Raw genomic sequence first — 20,415 nt, 5'->3', positions numbered from 1 at the left:
TTTTAAAAATCCATAAATAATTTAGAAAAATAGAAAAACATGAGTTTAGAGCAACAGTAAACAGTTCTTCCAAATCAGACCGTACCGGGCTTCACTTCGAGGCCGTGAATACCGGGAGTTGGACTGCACACCACGGTCAGGAGTTGGAGTGCACACCGAGGCCGGGAGTTAGAATCCATGCTGAGCCCGGGAGGTGGAGTGCGCTGAGGCCCGGAGTTCGAGTCCACGCTGAGGCCAGGAGATTGAGTGCATGCTGAGGCTGGGAGTCTGTGCTGCCTTTCGCCCTGAGCCACCAATGGCACCCAAGAGGGGAGGTAAAAAGAAAAAGCAAAAGGAGAGAGAAGAAAGAAAAGAAACCTAATGGTATCGTGGGTGAACCTATATCAAATGGACGGCAGTGGTTCAATGAGGTACCTCACCAACCACTAACTAGGATGGGCAAGTGCAGGTCAGAGGCTAGAAATCCTACAGCAAGTAACTCACCTAGCGATTTTCCAAAGCCCATCTGCTATTTCCAAAGCACAAGCCTGGAGTGTAATGGAATAGTTCTCACTTGCCTAGATAAGTGCATCTCAAACAACATTTTACAACTTGACACTATCTAGGACAAAGCAGCCTGTTTGACTGGCACCAACCCTCAAATATTCTGTCTCTCCAACACCAATGCTCAGTAGCAGCAGTTTGAACTATCTAGAAGACGCATTGCAGAAATTAACGAAGGCTCCCTCAACATCACCTTCCAAAACAGCAGCAACTATTAACATCTAAGACAAGGGAGCAGATGTATGGGAACACTGCCACCTGCAAATTCCCCTCCAAGCCCCTCTCCATCATGAGTTGAAAATATACAGTCATTCCCTTGTATCACTGGATTAAAATCCTGGAACTCTCTCCCTGATCAACTGTAACTTGGATGGGGAATAAATACTGTCGCAGCCAGTGACCCCCACATCTCATGAATGAATGAAAAAATCTTGTCACTAGTTGTAACACAGAATTACAGCTGGCAAAGTCCACACTGCTGGCACATCAATGCTATGGTATAGCTAAATCATCTTGGTTGCCTTACATAGATTTGCTGTAACCAATCCTTAGAATCGAAGAATCCCTACAGTGTGGAAACAGGTCCTTCGGCCAAACAAGTCCAATTCGACCCTTGGAGCATCCCACACAGGCCCATCCCCCTATAACCCATCTAATCTACTCACCTCTGAACAGTACGGGCAATTTCCCATGGCCAATCCACCTAGAATGCACATCTTTGGACTGTGGAAGGAAACCGGAGCACCTAGAGGAAACCCACAAATGCATGGGGAAAATGTGCAAACTCCACACAGACAGTCACCAGAGGGTGGAATTGAACCCAGATCCCTGACACTGCGAGGCTGCAGTGCTAACCACTGAGCCATCTTGCCGTCTTTCTCACTGGTGTTCGCCAAATCTGCTAACACCGAGTAAAGGATGATATCGCATAAAGTTTTTGCAGAAGATAGTCTCAATCTTGATCAACAGCAAAGGGTTTTTTCCATAGCTTTCATTATCTGTTACATTATATTTAAGATATAATGGTGTTTCCAATGAGGCATCAGGCTCAATTAAAGAATAAATACATATTACTGTTTTCTACACAGACCAAGCATCACAGCAATTTGGACCAAACACTGTACTTCTCACAGGACAGAATGTTGATGTGAGAAACACAGTCACTTAGACATACCTTGTGATTTTGAAAAGTGGAATTTCGAAGACACAGGTTCGCTGTATTGACAAGCTTATTTTTTTTGACTAGGGTCAATATCATGGCAGGCTTCATTGACACAATCTTGCAAACTGAAGTGAAATGCACTACTTGAATTGGAACTGGTACGTTTTATGTCACTTCATCATATGAATTCCAGAAACTCAGAATCAATTAAATTTTGTTGGTTCAAAAAACTCTGAAGCAGTTCAAGGACATATTAATAGCGCTTGTATTTCTTTTAGATCTCAGTGAAGAGGAGGCTGGCTTACTACTGTTTTACCTTTCTAAATTAAAACATGGTCTACCCAAATGAGCTTCAGAAATATCTCCAGTAATGTTTAATAATTACCTGAAGAGTTAAAACTTCCTTCATTTGTGTTGAGAAAATAAGATCTTTTTCCAAAAGAGGATTCTGTTCATAGTAGAATTCTTCCAGTTTAAGATGCAGTAACTTCAAAAGTACAAAATAAAAATTATCTTTGGTAAGTGTACACATTTACCTTGCTATATTTATATTTTATAATTCTTGCATCGTACATTTCTTTTGGTCACATGTGGGGAGATATTGTCAACAGCATGACTATTTAGTTTGAAGTGTTTTGCTCTCATGCTTTTAGACATCTCCTATACAAGTACAATTAAAATAAAATGTATAAAAGTTTAAAGTTCTGTCAGCATACATAGTAAACACTTGCAATTCCATGACAGGGAAGGCTTTATAGTGATGAAACTCACCAACGGCTAACAATATCCAACAAGAGATAAGCTATGAAAGAGTTTTCTGGTTAAACAATGAGACTCTGCATTGCACCTAAACTTTTCTGCGCAATTCCATTGCTATTAATAGATTATACAGTATGGAAACAGACACTTCGGTCCAACTCGTCTGCACCAATAAGACATCCCAATCTGATCTAGTCCCATTTGCTGGCATTTGGCCCATCTAAACCTTCAAACCCTTCATATTCATATACGTATCCAAACTGCTTTTAAAAGTTGTAATTTTACCTGCCTCCACCACTTTCTCTGGCAGCTTGCTCCATACATACATCACCCTCTATGTGGAAAAGTTACTCTTGAGGTCCTTTTTAAATCTTTCCCCCCTCACCTTTAACCTATGCTGTATAGTTTTGGATACCCTCACCCCATTGAGTATTTATATTTAAGATGGATATAGATAAGTTCTTGATTGTCAAGGGGATCAAGGGTTACGGGGAGACCTAACCCTACCCCTAACCCTATCGCAGGAGAATAGGGTTGAGAAACTTATCAGCCATGATTGAATGGCGGAACAGACTCAATGGATTGAATGACCTAATTTCTGCTCCTTTGTCTTATGGTCTTATGAAAAAGACCTTGGCTATTCACCCTATCCATGCCCCTCATGATTTTATAAACCTCCAAACAGTCACCCCTCAGATTCCAACACAGCAGGGAAAAAAGGTTCAGTCTATTCAGCTTCTCCCTATAACTCAAACCCTCAAGACCCAGCAACATCCTTGTAAATCTTGTCTGCACCCTCTCAAGTTTAACAGCATCCATCCTATAGAAGGGCAACCAGAACTGAATGCAGTATTCTCAATGGGGCCTCATTAATGAACTGAACAGCCACAACATGACATCCCAACTCCGATACTCAATGTTCTGACCAATGAAGGCAGGTAGACTAAACACCTTCTTCACTACCCTGTCTATCTGTGATTCCTCTTTCAAGGAACTGTGCACCTGTGCCTCTAGGTGTCTTTGTTCATCAACACTACTCAGGGCCCTACCATTCAATGCATAATTCCAGCACTGTGTGTCCTTACCAAAATGCAGCACCCCACATTTATCTAATCTAAACTCCTACTGCCACTTCTCAGCCCATTGGCCCATCTGATCAATGTCCCTTGTACTATGAGATAATCTTCTGCACTGTCCACTACACCACCTATTTTGGTGTCATCTGAAAATTTATTCCACTCGCTGTCCCCTGCTTTCATGCCAATTTTGTATCCAATTGGCTAGATCCCTGAATCCCATATGGTGTAGCCTTGCTAACCAGTTTACCCTGCAGAACTTTGTTGATTGTTTTGTTGAAGTCCATACAGACAAAGGCCACCACTCTGTCTTTATCAATCTTCTTTGTCAACTCTTCAAAAAAACTCAATCAAGTTAGTGAGACATGATTTCCCTCGCACAAAACCACTTTTGACTATTCCCAATCAGTCCTTGCCTTTCCAAATGCATGTAAATCCTGTCCCCCGGAATCCCCTCCAGCAACTTACCCACCACCAATGTAAGGCTCACCTGTCTGTAGTTCCCCGGGTTTTCCTTACCACCTTTCTTAAATAATGGCACCACATTAGCCAATCTCCAGTCTTCCTGCACCTCGCCCTTGACCGTCGATGATACAAATATCTCAGCAAAGGGCCCAGCAAATTCAAAAAGTTCTGGAAAACACCTGATAAGTCTCAGGAATTTATCTTATCTATATTTATGCATTTTAAGACCTTCAGCACCTCCTCTTCTAATAACATGATAATGAGAACAGCACAAAGGTGATACAGAATTTTTTTTCAAAATTAAATTTTAGACCAAATATTTCACATTACATTGGTTCCACTTTATTTCTGTACATCATTGTTATTTGTTGAGATGAGCTTAGTCACAGAACTAAATATACTGGCAGATCTCATGATTAGCAGGCACTGATGGTCACAGGGAGTTAGGGATATTTATTGATCATGGAAGAAATACCATTACATCATTCTTACCACTTCTGACACCACCCTTGTCCCAGCATAATCAGACCCTACCAACTTCACTTCTCCATGCCCCTAAACTTGTAAAATATTCTTCATCTCATTATGCTGCTAAAGAATATTAATAGTATAAAGTAAAAAACTTCAATTCGTCTGTAAGTATGATTATGGACTGAAATGTGAAAAGGACTATTTGAGAAACCAAGGTCTGTGGACAGGGTTGCTACATATTTAAAAAGAATGTTACCAAAACTGAGAGTAAATGGGTGTTTAAATTTCTGCTATGTTCAAGTAATGGGAGAGGCTGGTTGTAGATGTGCTGGCATGAGAGGGTGCATCCAAAGTAAGAGTTGGCCAGCAGCAAGTAGCTGATTGGTTTGAACTGATGTCCAGTTTTTGATGACAAATGCCAACTGCTTGCCAACAATTATGAGGGTGGCTCCAGGGTAGCTGAACAACTTGTGGCTGTCAACTATATTTACAAACTTCTTCAAACTGCTGGAAGCAGAGGAGATATGTTGTTGACTGTGGGAAAGTACATGAATCCCAAAGAAAGCCAATTATTTTTGTCTCACCAGTTGCTGTAAACTGTTGCTTTCAACCAATAATACTTAACTCTATAAGTTGTAAGCCAAAAACCTGTAACTCCTGTGAGAAAGTGGAAAGAACTAGAAACAAAAAAGTTGAAGGACAGCAAGTCCTGGCTCAAAAAGGGATCATCTCAGTGAACCGTGTGAACAGCAGCCAACAAACTGCTTCCACAGTTTTCTTTTAAACCCTCCACCCATGAGCCAATGTTTTTGTCTGTCTAAGTCTGTATGTGCATGTAGGGTGAGCTTTATAAGGGGGTTGAGTTTTAACTGGTAAAGTCTGAATATTTTGATAAAACATATCAAAGAAACAGCAACACATCAGGATGGAAGAAGTAAACAATGTGACTTTGCTTCTTGCTCAAAGAGCATTGCTGGTATGATATGGTCTGAATGACGCTCTCTAGGTTAGCTCACGTAATATTCCGGTACAAAAATACATGCCTCGCCTTCAGTCATTCTCTGTGAAACAGAGTCAGTGTATTGTATCAAATAAATCTGTAATTGTATGATATGCATTACGTACAAATCAGATGTATTATAACAATTTAAATATTCAGTGTTGTTTATAAACTTTAAACCATCTATCTCAATAGGAACCCAATACTTGCCAATATAACAGTCTTAAAGGTACATTTTCTGTCTGGTCAGGAATCTAATAAATAATACTGTTTTATTTTCCTTTTAAAGAATGGGAACTGTTTACTTATAAAATATACAAGGATGTATACAGATACATTGGGTGGAATTGTTTAGGGTTTGAGTGATTTGACATATGGTGAGATTTGTGTCAGATACGCACAAGTGCAGCAAAGCCCTTCTTGACATCAGGAGTGTCTTTAAGTTTTTCACAACTGACACGACAAACTTCTTGGTATGTGTAGCAAGTTGCCATTTAAGGCCGTAAGAGCATAGAACCACGAGGGGAATTATAAGGCCACAAGACCATAAGACATTGGAGTGGAAGTAAGGCCATTCAACCCATCGAGTCCACTCCGCCATTTAATCATGGCTGATGGCCATTTCAACTCCACTTACCCGCACTCTCCCTGTAGCCCTTAAATCCTCGCGAGATCAAGAAATTATCAATCTCTGCCTTGAAGACACTTAACATCCTGGCCTTCATCGCGCTCCGTGGCAATGAATTCCACAGGCCCACCACTCTCTAGCTGAAGAAATGTCTCCTCATTTCCGTTCTGAATTGACCCCCTCTAATTCTAAGGCTGTGCCCACGGGTCCTAGTCTCCTCTCCCAATGGAAACAACCTCCCAGCGTCTACCCTTTCTAAGCCACATATTATCTTGTATGTTTCTATTAGATCTCCCATCAACCTTCTAAACTCTAATGAGTACAATCCCAGGATCCTCAGCCGTTCATTGTACGTTAGGCCTACCATTCCAGGGATCATCCGTGTGAATCTCTGCTGGACACGCTCCAGTGCCAGTATGTCCTTCCTGAGGTGTGGGGCCCAAAATTGGACACAGCATTCTAAATGGGGCCTGACTAGAGCTTTATAAAGTCTCAGAAACACATCGCTGCTTTTATATTCCAACCCTCTTGAGATAAGTGACAACATTACATACGCTTTCTTAATCACAGACTCAACCTGCAAGTTAACCTTTAGAGTATCCTGGACTAGCACTCCCAGATCCCAGATTATTAGTTTACAAAATCTTGTTGATGGCCCAACTCACCTCATTAATATGCAGCTTTCAACAATATCAAACTGACCACAGATCAAGAAATCCCAACATGGAAACTTGAGCAGGTACCTGACAAATTCAGCTCTCTTTGTCAGAGCAAAAATTTTAGTACATATAAAATCATCTTTATCACTTGTATTCAGTTGAAATGTCAATATTTTTATATGATCTGTTAGAAACTGCCAGAGAATCAATTCCAGGCTTCCAGTAACATGGGGTGGTACTTGTAGGAAGTTATTATGGTTGTACAATTTTGGATTTTTTTGCCTGTTTATTTAAGTAGTTTGATAAATGCATACCATGCACGCACAATGTACAGGGTTTCCACTAAAAGCGCAGATTCGACTCTTCTATCAATTGCGAGTGCAATACTAAAACAGAACTTCACCCTCACTTTACTCAAGACAAGTGACAGTCAGTAGAACTTTGTGAATTTAAGTATCTAACTTGAGACCATCAGTTATGCCCATTTGTTGTTTAAAACTGAGCTACTAATTTCAAAACAAAAGTGAAATATTAAAGAAATTAAGAGACAAAGTTCAAAGTGTAAAGCGTAAATACATTTAAGTTGAGGAAAGATTTAATGCACCTTATTAGTAAACAGACTATGTTTATAAAATAACACTGACCTTTGTTGGGAAAATGTGTAATTGATTTCCAGCAACATCTAATACTTTCAAGTTTGTTAGAAGACATAATTCCTGGAAAGTAGATATGAGTTAAAAAATATTGTATCTGGTTCATGCATGATATATCACTACTATTATGTTCTTTCCCTCTTTATAAAGAAACATCTCAAATACAATTAGAAACACTTCGAGATCAATTTGATCAAGAAGACTCAACTTTAATTAAATCTTCAGTTTCAGCCTTTAGATATTTATGCCAAATAATTCTCAACACATTTGAAAAGCAATTTTATTGAGCTGCCTTGGCCCATCTCTCCATATTTGAACAGAGAAAACAGATGGTACTTAATGACAAGATTTGCTTCTAGTTATGTTAGATTTGTAACTGATATCCAGCCAAATGAACTAAAATCATTTCTCAAGGGGGGTGCTGAGCAAAAATAAGACAAGGAAATGCAATAAAACAAAAAATTTCAGTGGGTAAACAAACCTAAGCCTCGCATCAGCTACAATACAAAAAGAAGGCAACTTGGAAATATATACTTGTTGTTCCCTTGCCTAGAAAGTGCAAAAATGGAAGAAACTTATTTGTAAAATGGACGGTATATAGAATCAGTAGTTCAATCATACAAAGTAACAATAACTTGTTTTTTCCATTAATGCTTTTACAGTGGCATAATCTATATTATTTTGGATGTTATAAGAATACACAAGCATTCATTATGTATATATATCTTATTTCAATGCATGCCTTTAAATAGATAGTGACAGTCACAACTAACAGTAACCTGAGTTTATTCTCAGTTCAGGAAACCACAGGTGCACAATCACAAAAAGTATGCACGACATTTTATGATTAACAATTATGAAAGCTTACAAGATCTGTTTTGCTAATTTTTCTGGATCTATGTTGAAGTTTTACTAAAATAGCAGCAAGTAGAACAAATGGAAAATATTACACTGATAAGAAGAAAGCAACTAGCAGCAGCTGTTCTAATATATAAATAGACAGCAACAGGATCCTTAATGGGGAGCTAAGAAATGTAAAATTATAGCTGGCAAAGTTCAGTGGTGGAGAGTTAAAGACACAGGAGATCCCAGAGACAGATTTAAAAAGTAGAAATCAAAAGATGCTGGGGATCATGCTCGAGATAGAAGAACTAAAAACTGGATACTACATAGGATTGAATATCACTTGCAGCTGAAAAACAGGTCAGTCCGTCCATCTAATCAGTACTGCCACTTGTGCTCCACACAATTTTCTTTCAGTCTATTTCATCCACCTCACCTCATATCGGGCAGGTGATGGCGTACTGGTATTATCATTAGACTACTAATCCAGAAATTTAGCTAATTTTCTCAGAACCAGGGTTCAAATCTCATCATGGCAGATGATGGAATTTGATTTCAACAAAAAAAATTAAATTAAGAATTGACTGATGATCATGAAACCATTGTTGATTGCTGGAAAACCCTATCTGGTTCACTAATGTACTTCAGGGAAAGAAATCTGCCATCCTATCTGGTCTGGCCTACATGTGACTCCAGACCCACAGCAATGTGGTTGACTCTCAATTGCTCTCTAAACTGGCTTACCAAGCCATTCAGTTGTATCAATCGTGACAAAGTCTCAAAGAATTGAAACCAGACCGATCATTTTGGCATTGGCCTAGCATCAGAAAAGACAATGGCAGAAACAGCCCTGTCAACCTTGCAAAATCCTCCTCACTAATATCTGGGGGCTGGTGCCAAAAACAGGGAGACCTGTCTCACAGATTAGTCAAGCAACAGCCTGACATAGCCATACTCACAATGTCCCAAATTGCATCAACACCATCCCTGTCCCACCACCAGAACAAAATCTAACAGTGGTGGTGGCACAGTGGTATTGAGTTGGGGAGGAAGTTACCTTTGGAGTTTTCAACAGTGACTCCGGACCCCATGAAGTCTTGTGGTTTCAGGTTAAGCATGCACTGATTACTGATACTGCCCTCCCTCAGCTGATGAACTGAAACTCCTCCATGTTGAGCAACACTTGAATCATTGAGGATGGCAAAGGTGCAAAATGTACTCTGGGTGGGGGATTTCAATGTCAACCACCAAGGGAGGCTCAGCAACAGTGCTATTGATGAGATGGTCAGGTTATAAAGGTTATAGCTGCTAGATTAGATCTGCAGCAGATGGTGAAGGAACCAAAAAGAGGGAAAGACATACTTGACCGTATCCTTACCAATCTGCCAGGTGCAGAACTACCTGGCATTATCACCATGCTAAATGGAACAGACTTCAAACAGATCTAGCAGCTCAAACTGGTTATCGATGAAGCGCAGTGGGCAATTGATAGCAGCAGAATTGTACTCCAGCGCAATATGTAGCTTCATGGCCCGCATATCCCCCACTTAGCCATCACCATTAAGCCAGGAGATCAACCCTTGTTCAATAGACAGCGCAGAAGGGCATGCCCAGAGCAGGGCCAGGCATATCTGAAAATGAGGTGTCAACCTAGTGAAGCTACCAAATAGGAATTCATACATGCCAAACAACATAAGCAGCAAATGACAGACACGGCTAAGCAATCCCACAACCAACGGATCAGATGTGAGCTCTGCAGCCCTGCCATTTCCAGTAAAGAATGGTGGTGGACAAATTAACAACTCACCGGAGGAAGAGGCTCCACAAATATACCAATCCTCAATGATGGAAGAGTCCAGTACATCAGTGCAAAAGGTAAGGCTGAAGCATTCGCAACAATCTTCAGCCAGAAATGTCAAGCAGATGACCCATCTTGGCCTACTCGAATGGTCCCCAGAATTACAAATACCAGTCTTCAGCCAACTGGATTCAATCTATGTGATACCAACAAAAGGTTGGAGACATTGAATACTGCAAAGGCTATGGGCCCTGACAACATTCTGGTAATAGTGCTGAAGATTTGCACTTCAGAACTTGCTGCTCTCACAGCAAAGTTGTTCCAGTATAATTACAACACTGGCATTTACCCAGCAACGTGGAAAATTGCCCAGGTATGTCCTGTTCATAAACAGCAGGATAAATCCAACTCAGCCAACTACCATCCCATAAGTCTACTCTCAATCATCAGTAAAGTGATGGAAAGTGTCATCAACAGTACTATCAAGCAGCATGTGGCCAGCAATAACCTGCTCAGTGATTCCCAGTTTGTGTTCCACGACAGCCATTCAGCTTCTAACCTCATTACAGCCTTGGCTCACGCATAGACAAAAGAGCTGAAGTGCAGCGGTGAGGTGATTGTGACAACCCTTGGCATCTGGCCACATTCGACCAGAGGTGGCATCGAGTCCGAGCAAAACTGGAATTAATAACTATCACTGAGCAAACTCTCTGCTGATTGGAGTCAACCTGGTAATAGAAAGATGGTCAAGGCTGTTGAAGGTCAATCAACTCAGCTCCAGGACATCACTACAGCAGTTCCTCAGGGTAGTGTCCTTGGTCCAACTGTCTTCAAATGCTTCATCAATGACCTTCTGACAGTCATAAGGTAAGAAGTGAGGATGTTCACGGATGATTGCTCAATGTTCAGCACCATTCGTGACTCCTCAGATACTGAAGCAGTCCATGTTCAAATGGCACAAAATCTGGACAATATCCAGTCTTAGGCTGACAAGCGGCAGGTAATATTCATGACATGCAAATACCAAGCTATGACTGTTAACTATAAGAGACAATCTAATCACTATCCGTTGATATTCAATGGTGTTTACCATCACTAATTTCCTGCTATCAACATCCTGGAGGCTACCATTGACCAGAAACGCAACTGGATTTGCCACATAAACACAGTGGCTACAAAAGCAGGTCAGAATTTAGTAACTCACCTCATGACCTTCCCTGTTCACCACCTACACGGCGCAAGTCAGGAATGTGATGGAATAGTCCCTACTTGCCAGGATGAGTGCAGCCCCAACAACACTCAAGAAGCTTGGCACCATCCAGAACAAAGCAGTACACTTGATTGGCACTACATCCATGAGCATCCATACCCTCTACCCACAACACTCAGTAACAGTAGTGTGTACTGTCTAAAAGATGCACTTCAGAAATTCACCAATGATCCTCAGAAGCACCTTCCAAATCCATGACTACTTCCATCGAAAAGGACAAGGGCAGCAGATACATGGGAACACCACACATTCAAATTTTCTCCAAGCCTCTCACCACCTTGACTTAGAAATAAATTGCCATTCCTTCATTGTCAGTGGTTCAAAATGCTGGAATTCCCTCCTTGATGGCATTGTGGGTCAAACAACAGCAATAGACTGCAGCAGTTCAAGAAGGACAAGGGTAACTAGGGATGGGCAATAAATGCTGGCCAGCCAACGATGCCCATATTCCAAAAAAATGAATTAAAAAAACTTCTCCTTCATCTTTGTATGTTTGTCTTTTTTTTCCTTTATTGTATACAGTTGTTTGCCTCAAGTATTTCATGTAATAGCAAGTTCCACAGTCTAACCAATTTCTACATAAAGAATCACAGAACTGTTAGGGTGCAAAAGGAGACCATTCAGCTTATCGAGTTTGCACCAGCATTTTGCCTCAGTGCAAATGTCCTGCATATAACCCTGCCAATTGCTTCTATTTAACTAACCATCCAATGCCCTCTTGGAAGCTTCAGTTGAACCTACTTCCACATGTCCAGAAAGTGCACTCCAAACTTCACTCCGAAGTCCCCAAACACAGAATGTGTGAAAACATTTTTGTTCATCTTCCATTGGCTCTTTTGTGAAACTATTTAAATTTATCATATCTGTGGAGATGGGCATGGGCATCAGCACAGCATCAGCAATACTCAGACAGGGGTAGGTTCCCTCCAGTGTTCAGTCTTCTGTCTAAGGGTATCATTTGCATTACTTTTGGCTGACCCGTACTGGATTTGGGATTGAAACTGGAGGAGTTCAGACATTCATTGGCCCTGCTGCTCCCAGCTTGCCAGCTATTTGAAAGTAGCTGAGTGGTTTGACATAGAATCATATATCACAGAAGCAGCCCTTTCGCCCATCAGTTTTACACCAAGCTATCTCCACTAATTCCACTTTCCAGCACTTGGCCTATACCCTTGAGTGTTCTAACATCTCAAGTGCATACACTCATAGATTTTTACAGATTTCCCATCTCTACTGCACTCCCAAGCACAGACTCCCACTCACCTGAAGGGGAAAATATTTTTCTTCAAATATCCTCCAATTCTCCCATGCCTCACCTTAAAATTGTGCTCTTTTGTTATTGGGCCTTCAAGTAAGGAGAACAGTTGTTTCTTATCTAGCATGTCAATGCAACAAATAATTTTATACACTTCAGTCAGGTCTGCCCTGAGCCTTGTGTGCTCTGAAGAAAATGGTCCGAGCCTATCCAACCTCTTTTCATAGATAACGTACTCCAACACAAACAGTATTCTAGTGAATCTCCTCTGCAACCCTACAGTGGGAGCCAGAATTGAAAATAGTATTTTAGCAATATCCTCCAAGTTTTACATAATTCCAACATAACCTCCCTGCTCTTATTAGCTAAGTCTTGACAGACAAATGTTAAATGTATCTCCTGTATGTCATCTCAACTACCCTATTAAGCTCCCGAGTGTCCTATTAATAATTTATTGAGTAATCCCTGGTCTTGTTATTTCTTCCAAAGTGCATCACCTCACACTTATAAATATTAAATTCCAACTGTCACTGACAAGCTCATTGATCAACTCATCTATATCTTTCCATAATTTAGAATCACCTTCCACACTGTTAACTACTGGGCAATTCTTTCTGCAATTCACAAATGTACTTATCATCCCTCCACACATTCTCGTTTATATCGCTTTTATATTTCATGAACGTTAAGGGAGCCAGTGATACACAACTGGACAGCAGCCTCTAGTCACACAAAGAGGATCTACCATCACTCCCAGTCCTCTTTCACAACACCAACTTTGATTTGATCTTGACGAGTTATTCTGGATCTAATGTGCTTTTACTTTCTTTATCAGTCTCCCGTGTGAGACCTCGTCAAAGGTTTTGCCGAAATCCACATAAACTACACCAACTTCAATATCCTCATCTAAACAGACAACAGACCCAACTCCTCAAAAAATTCAAGCAAATTTGTTAGGCATGATCTCCCTCTGACAAAGCCATGATGACTATCCCTGATCAAACCTTACCTCTCCAAGTAGAGATTACTTCTTTCCTTCAGAATTTTGAGACCCTCACTGGTCTATAATCTACTGGTTCACACCTTCTTTAAAAGTGGAACCACATTAACTGCCTTCCAGTTGTCTGGTACCTCCCCTGTGGCCACAAAGGAATTTTAAAAATTCAGTCAGAGCTCCTACAATTTCCTCACTCACCTCATACAGGAGTCTGGGATACAACTCATTTGGATCTGGGGATTTGTCCACTTTTAGGGCTGCTAAAATTCTAATACCTTCTTACACCCTGTGCCGATTTGCTTGAGAGCCTCACAATCTATCTCACCAACAGCCTCCTATCCTGAGTGAAGACAGAAGTGAAGTACTCCTTTAAGACCCTATCAATATGCTCCTGACTCCGCAAACAGAGTTCCTTGAGTGGACCCTACTGTTTCCCTGGTTATCCTCTGCCCTTTAATATAGCCATAGAATATGTTGGGATTCTTCCTAAATTTATCCACCATTGTTTTTTCACAACCACTCTTTGTTCTCCTAATTGCTCTCTTAAGGTTAGCCCCCTGCACTTTCGACACTCCACTAGGGCTGGCATTAGTTTGCTCCCTTCTCCCCTTGGTGGTGGTGGATAACATAGCAGTGTTATCACTGGACTGTTAATTCCAACACCCAGATAATGTTCTGGAGACCCAGGTTCGAATCCCACCACGGCAAATGATGGAATTTGAACACAACAAAAATATCGGGAATTCAGAATCTAATATGACCATGAAATCATTGTCAATTGTTGGGGAAAAACCCATCTGGTTTACTAAAGTCCTTTAGGGAAGGAAACTACCATTCTTACCTAGTCTGGCCTCCATGTGACTCCAGAACCACAGCAATGTGGTTGACTCTGAGCTGCCCTCTGGGCAATTATGGATGGGCAATAAATTCTGCCTAGCCAGCGATGCCCTCATTCCATTAATGATTATAAAAAATGCCTCTCTGTTGTCAACAATCATTTCAAATTTTGCACTTATCTCTGAACTTCTGAAAATAGGCCACCTCAAACCTCACAGTTCATGTTTCTGACTGACGTAATTCTCCATATTCCTCACATTCAACTTGAGGCTCCAAATGGCATAAGTAAAAGCCACTTTTTTCTGCCCTTGAACTTGTGACAGCATCACATTTAGATCAAGAAAACTGGCATGTGCTTCTAGTGTAAAAGGGGTTTGGAAATCGGGTGGCCAAATTCAGGTGTTGAGACAAACTTCTGCTTCAGAGCACCAAAGGAATCTTCACATGCGAGGATGAAACTCCCAGCAATGCTCCGTGATGTAACAAGCCTTATACATCCTTTCCCAACAACATATGGGAATCATTCTCCAATTTCCTCAGTAAATTGCGAAGTGGGGCAGCCAACTGTGCATAGCCTTACACAAACCTCTTTTAAAATGCAGCTATGCCACATAGTTCCCTTTCCATCTTAGGTCAGAATTACTCCTTTACCAGTCAGATTTCCTCATGCTTTCCCTCTGTAACAAAGTGCCCAAAGTATTCATCCAGAAAAGTTGGCACTTCAAACAGTGGAGCTCCTGCTGAACTGCTCAGATTCTTTGCTCAGTGCCCTCCATCACCATTAACACCTGTTCTTGGAGGACCCATTATATGAAGATACTGAGAGGCACAACATAAATTTAAGTTCATTCTTGTTAATAACATGGATAAATTCAGGGATATGCTGCTCCCCAAAAAATGAAGATTCCTAATTGCCATTTCAGCATTTGCTGGTTAATACTAGTGATAGACAACCTCAGTTTTGAAAGATGGAATGATAGCCTTTTTTTCTATACTAGAATGAAATAACAGTGCTGCAACAAAAAAGTTCTATACTAGTAAGAGTTACACTTTTTCAATGTTGCTACAAATCATTATATTCTGGGGAAATTCTGATGAAAAGTCATTGTGAAAAGCTGATAAAATTAAAAACTCTCCTCTCTACCTATCTTCTTTTCTCTCCATCTTCAGTCCGCCTCCCCCTCTCTCCCTATTTATTCCAGAACCCTCACCCCATCCCCCTCTCTGATGAAGGGTCTAGGCCCGAAATGTCAGCTTTTGTGCTCCTGAGATGCTGCTTGGCCTGCTGTGTTCATCCAGCTCCACACTTTGTTATCTTAAAATTAAAAGCTTTATTATTTTATTTTTAAGATCTCAGAAATGCACAAACATCCTTTCCTTTGACCATGCCAATGATGTTTGTGGCAGTTGACAATCAGAATGCTCTCCCATGCACACCTGTTGCATACTATTAATATTTAAATGAATCCAGGCACAACGCTATTCAAATGATACTTTTATGCATTAACTTCTTTTCCAACTATTCATCAGAAAATTTCATTTGACACACTAAATCAAACTGACTTATTCCCCCTTAACATAGCTCATAATCCTTTACAGTTAGCTGTACTTCCTAGTTTTCTTTATCTAGAAATTTTGACACTGCAACCTCAAAAACGTGGGTCCAAATAATGTAAATATATAGAGAAAAACTGTATTTAAAACCCTAACATTTCATGATCCCACTATTTGCACCCATTTGTCTCATAAACATCCACGATTCTCTTTTTTATCCTGCCTATCTAAGCTGCCATACTTAGTTTAATAACTTTTGCTCATCATATAATCGAACATCTCCAACATTTATCAAAACCATTTGAACATCTATATACATACTAACCACTGCAATTTTTCATTAAATATGTCTCATTTCTTTAGAATCTTTTTAAAATTTATCAGTCATGACTTGCCTTTTATAAACAAAATCCCCTGAGCATTTATTATTTTTTACTTACATTGCTTGTTAGATGACAAAAAATATACAGGTATTAGAAAATTAGCAGAATGTCCATGCCACTAATGCTTGTGGAAACCACAGCAAACCAATTTGTGAATCACAGTTTTCCACAATTGGAGCTTTAGATAAGTAGTTTCTCCATCCTTCATAATCAGAAAATTTTACGGTTACAGTTTGTGATTTGGTTTCAAACTGCCAAAGCTCCAATTACCCATATATAGTTCCAAATATGCAGGAAAGAAAAACAAGCATATTAACTGTTCTTTGCCATTATAAACATAGCAATACATTTAACATCAAAGTCACCAGTTTATAGTGAGTACACAAGTCAAATTCAATTTTTATCAAATAGCATTCTGGAATTTATCCTGGTGCTTGGGATTAAATTTCACAGCATTAATAATTACACTAAAAATATTTCATGCACATTTCTTAATCTAATTTACGCTAACTTTAGTAGAAGACTGGCCCAGATAAATGCATAAATCAACATTTCATTAGTTTTTTTTTTCGCCAGTTTCATGCTGGACTTATGTAAAGGGACTTCAGGGATTTAACAGCATGTTAGGAGAAATTAGATTAGTTGCTGTTTTGATAAGTAGTGCTTTTGGTATGACTTGAGTGTCATTCTGACGTTTGACAACATTGCAATGGGTCACATGGAAATATCCATTAATCTGGCGTAAGTGGAAAGGACAAACCTCATATTTAGCATAACAAAAATGTGTGGTTTGACCCAGCAGTGAATTATTTTGTGACCTTTAACTGGAGAATCATAAGACATGGACTTCATAGAATGGAATGGAGGATATTTCCGTGTTTGGCAGGAGTACTAAGAAACTTTCTGAAAATACTAAATCTTATGCATTTTATATCAATGTTGCTCAGATAATGCACAGTTGTAAAAATATCTAAATATTTTACTTTTTGACTCTCTGCAAATTGCAGGTGAAATTGGAGTTTTCAAAATTCAACGTATTTTGTCTGGTTTAATAAAATTAAGACAAATGAGAGTATTAATTGCCATTTCTTCGTGCAGCAGCAGCACAAGCAGGAGCTTGGACCAGGGGTCTGTCGGGAAGCCAGTGAGTCAGAGATTTAAAATCTTTAAAAAGCTTAACTTGAGCGTCGGAGCCTTTCATTTCTTCGTGCAGCAGCAGCACCTCCGGGCAGAGGTTTCTGGGAAGGGAGGGACCTTTTTTCCATCCCTCAGCTATATCAGTGATCGTTGTGTAAACCCGAGACCCTCCCCTTGTAGGGCCTCCCACCCATCCACCTCCACTAACCTTATACACCAGAGACAAATCAAGGTAAGCTTCTCCTTTTTTTTTTACTTTCTGTTTAGGGGATTAGCAGGGATGGCAGTGCAGGTAGAGGAATGTTCCTCCTGCATGATGTGTGAGGTGAGGGACGCCATTAGTATCCCATCCAAATACGTCTGCAGGAAGTGCGCCCAACTCTTGCTCCTCCAAGACCGCATTGGGGAACTGGAGCTGGAGCAGGAGCTGGATGAACTTCGGATCATTCGGGAGGCAGAGTCAGTGATAGACAAGAGTTACAGGGAAGTAGTTACTCCTAAGTGTGAAGAAAGCTGGGTAACTGTTAGAAGGGAGGGAAAGCAGTCAGTGCTGGGATCCCCTGTGGTCATTCCCCTGAAAAACAAGTATACAGTTTTGGATACTGTTGGCGGGGGGGGACTTACCAGGGGCATGCAGTAGGGAGCAGGTCTCTGGCACAGAGTCTGTCCCTCTTGCACAGAAGGGAAGGGGGGATAGGAAGAGAGTGATAGTCATTGAGGACTCAATAGTTAGAGGGACTGATAGAAGTTTTGCCGGGAAGGAAAGAGACTCACAGGTGGTGTGCTGCCTCCCAGGTTCCAGGGTCCGTGATGTCTCGGATCGCGTCTTTGGGGTCCTGAAGGGAGAGGGTGACCAGCCCCAAGATGTGGTCTACATAGGCACCAACGACATAGGTAGAAAGAGGGATAGGGATGTCAGGCAGGATTTCAGGGAGCTAGGGTAGAAGCTGAGAGCTAGAACAAACAGAGTGGTTATCTCCGGTTTGTTACCCATGCCACGTGATAGCGAGGCAAAGAACAGGGAGAGATTTCAGCTGAACACGTGGCTGCAGGGATGGTGCAGAAGGGAGGGCTTCAGGTACATGGACAATCGGGGCTCACTCTGGGGAAGGTGGGACCTCTACAAACAAGACGGTCTCCACTTGAACCAGAGGGGCACTAATACCCTGGGTGAGAAATTTGCTAGTGCTATTCGGGTGGATTTAAACTAGCTCAGAAGGGGGATGGAATACTGAGGTGTAGTCCTAGTACACAGGAGGATGAGCGTAGGGAGGACATGAACAGGACCTCACTGTCACAAAAGTGTGCTGGCAGACAGCAAGCTGGGTTGAAGTGTGTCTACTTTAACGTCTGGAGTATCCGGAATAAGGTAGGTGAGCTTGCAGCTTGGACAGGTACTTGGGACTTCGATGTTGTGGCCATTTCAGAGGCATGGATAGAGCATGGTCAGGAATGGATGTTGCAGGTTCCAGGGTTTAGATCTTTCATTAAGGTCAGGGAAGGTGGTAAAAGAGGGGGAGGTGTGGCTTTGTTAGTCAAGGACAGTATAACGGTGGCTGAAAGAACTTTTGATGAGGACTCGTTTACTGAGGTGGTATGGGCTGAGGTTGCCAAGGAAGGTTTGTCAACTGAGTCAGTATGGGTGGAAGTTAGGAACAGCAAGGCAGCAGTCACCTCATTGGGGGTTTTCTACAGACCCCCAAATAGCAGTAGGGAGATCGAAGAACTCATAGGCCAGTAGATTGTTGAAAAGCGCAAACGTAGCAGGATTGTTGTTATGGGCGACTTCAACTTTCCCAATATTGATTGGAACCTCCTTAGTGCAGATGGTTTGGATGTAGTCGTTTTTGTCAGGTGCGTTCAGGAGGGTTTCCTCACTCAGTATGTGGACAGGCCGATGAGGGGGGAGGCCATTTTGGATTTGGTGCTCGGCAATGTGCCAGGACAGGTTTCAGATCTCATGGTGGGAGAACACTTTGGCGACAGTGACCACAACAGCCTCACAATTACCATAGCCATGGAAAGGGAAAGGAGCAGTTACCAGGGGAAGATATTTAACTGGGGAAAAGGAAACTATGATGCTATCAGGCAGGAGTTGGGAAGTACAGATTGGGAGCAATTGTTCCACAGAAAGCGCACCACGGACATGTGAAGACTGTTTAAGGAGCAGTTGTTGCGAGTGATGCATAAACTTGTTCCTCTGAGACAGGTAAGGGGTAAGATTAAGGAGCCTTGGATGACAGGAACAGAGGTGCCTCTTGTCAAAAAGAAAAAGGCAGCTTACGTAAGGTGTAGGAAGCAATGGTCTAGCACAGCTTTAGAGGATTACAGGCTTGCTCAGAAGGAGCTCAAGAGTGGACTGAGGGGGGCCAGGAGGGGGCACGAAAAAGGCTTGGCAGGAAGGATTAGGGAGAACCCGAAGGCATTTTACTCAGACGTGAGGAATAAGAGAATGATCAGGGAGAAGGTAGGGCTGATCAGGGATAGCGTAGGGAACTTGTGCGTGGAGTCTGAGCAGATAGGGGAAGCCCTGAATGAGTTTTTTGCTTCGGTTTTCACTAAGGAAAGGGACCTTGTTGTGAATGAGAACTTTGAGGAGCAGGAAAACAGGCTTGAGCAGATAGAGATTGAGGAAGTTGATGTGCTGTAAATTTTGGCAAACATTAAGATTGCTAAGTCCCCAGGGCCAGACCAGATTTATCCTAGGTTGCTCCAGGAAGCGAGAAAGGAGGTTGCTAAGCCGCTGGCGAAGATCTTTGCTTCCTCACTCTCCACGGGAGTCGTACCGGAAGATTGGAGGAAGGCAAATGTTGTTCCTCTTTTCAAGAAAGGGAATAGGGAAATCCCTGGAAATTACAGACCAGTCAGTCTTATGTCTGTGGTCAGCAAGGTTTTGGAAAGAATTCTGAGGGATAGGATTTATGA

The 20,415-nt window shown here is 41.4% G+C and overlaps 1 protein-coding gene across 5 annotated transcripts in view; it reads right to left on the bottom strand.

Moving 5' to 3' along the window:
• lrrc69 (leucine rich repeat containing 69) overlaps window positions 1-20,415 on the bottom strand; it is a 67,469-nt gene that overhangs the window by 26,307 nt on the left and 20,747 nt on the right. For 3 of the 5 annotated variants that reach the window (XM_048530110.2, XM_048530111.2, XM_048530114.2), the window contains exons 5-6: window positions 7,408-7,479; window positions 2,091-2,192 (exon numbers count right to left, since the gene is read on the bottom strand). The exons of 1 other annotated variant lie outside the window; for it this stretch is intronic. In XM_048530110.2, the coding sequence (XP_048386067.1) occupies window positions 2,091-2,192; window positions 7,408-7,479 (174 nt within the window). The remainder of the gene's footprint in view (window positions 1-2,090; window positions 2,193-7,407; window positions 7,480-20,415) is intronic. One more of the 5 variants, XM_048530113.2, reaches the window with a different exon arrangement.

The sequence above is a fragment of the Stegostoma tigrinum genome, chromosome 5 (genome assembly GCF_030684315.1).
Source record: "Stegostoma tigrinum isolate sSteTig4 chromosome 5, sSteTig4.hap1, whole genome shotgun sequence".
Taxonomy (NCBI): domain Eukaryota; kingdom Metazoa; phylum Chordata; class Chondrichthyes; order Orectolobiformes; family Stegostomatidae; genus Stegostoma; species Stegostoma tigrinum.
The sequence above is the reverse complement of the archived record's forward strand: the minus strand, read 5'-3'. Positions and strand labels throughout refer to the sequence as shown.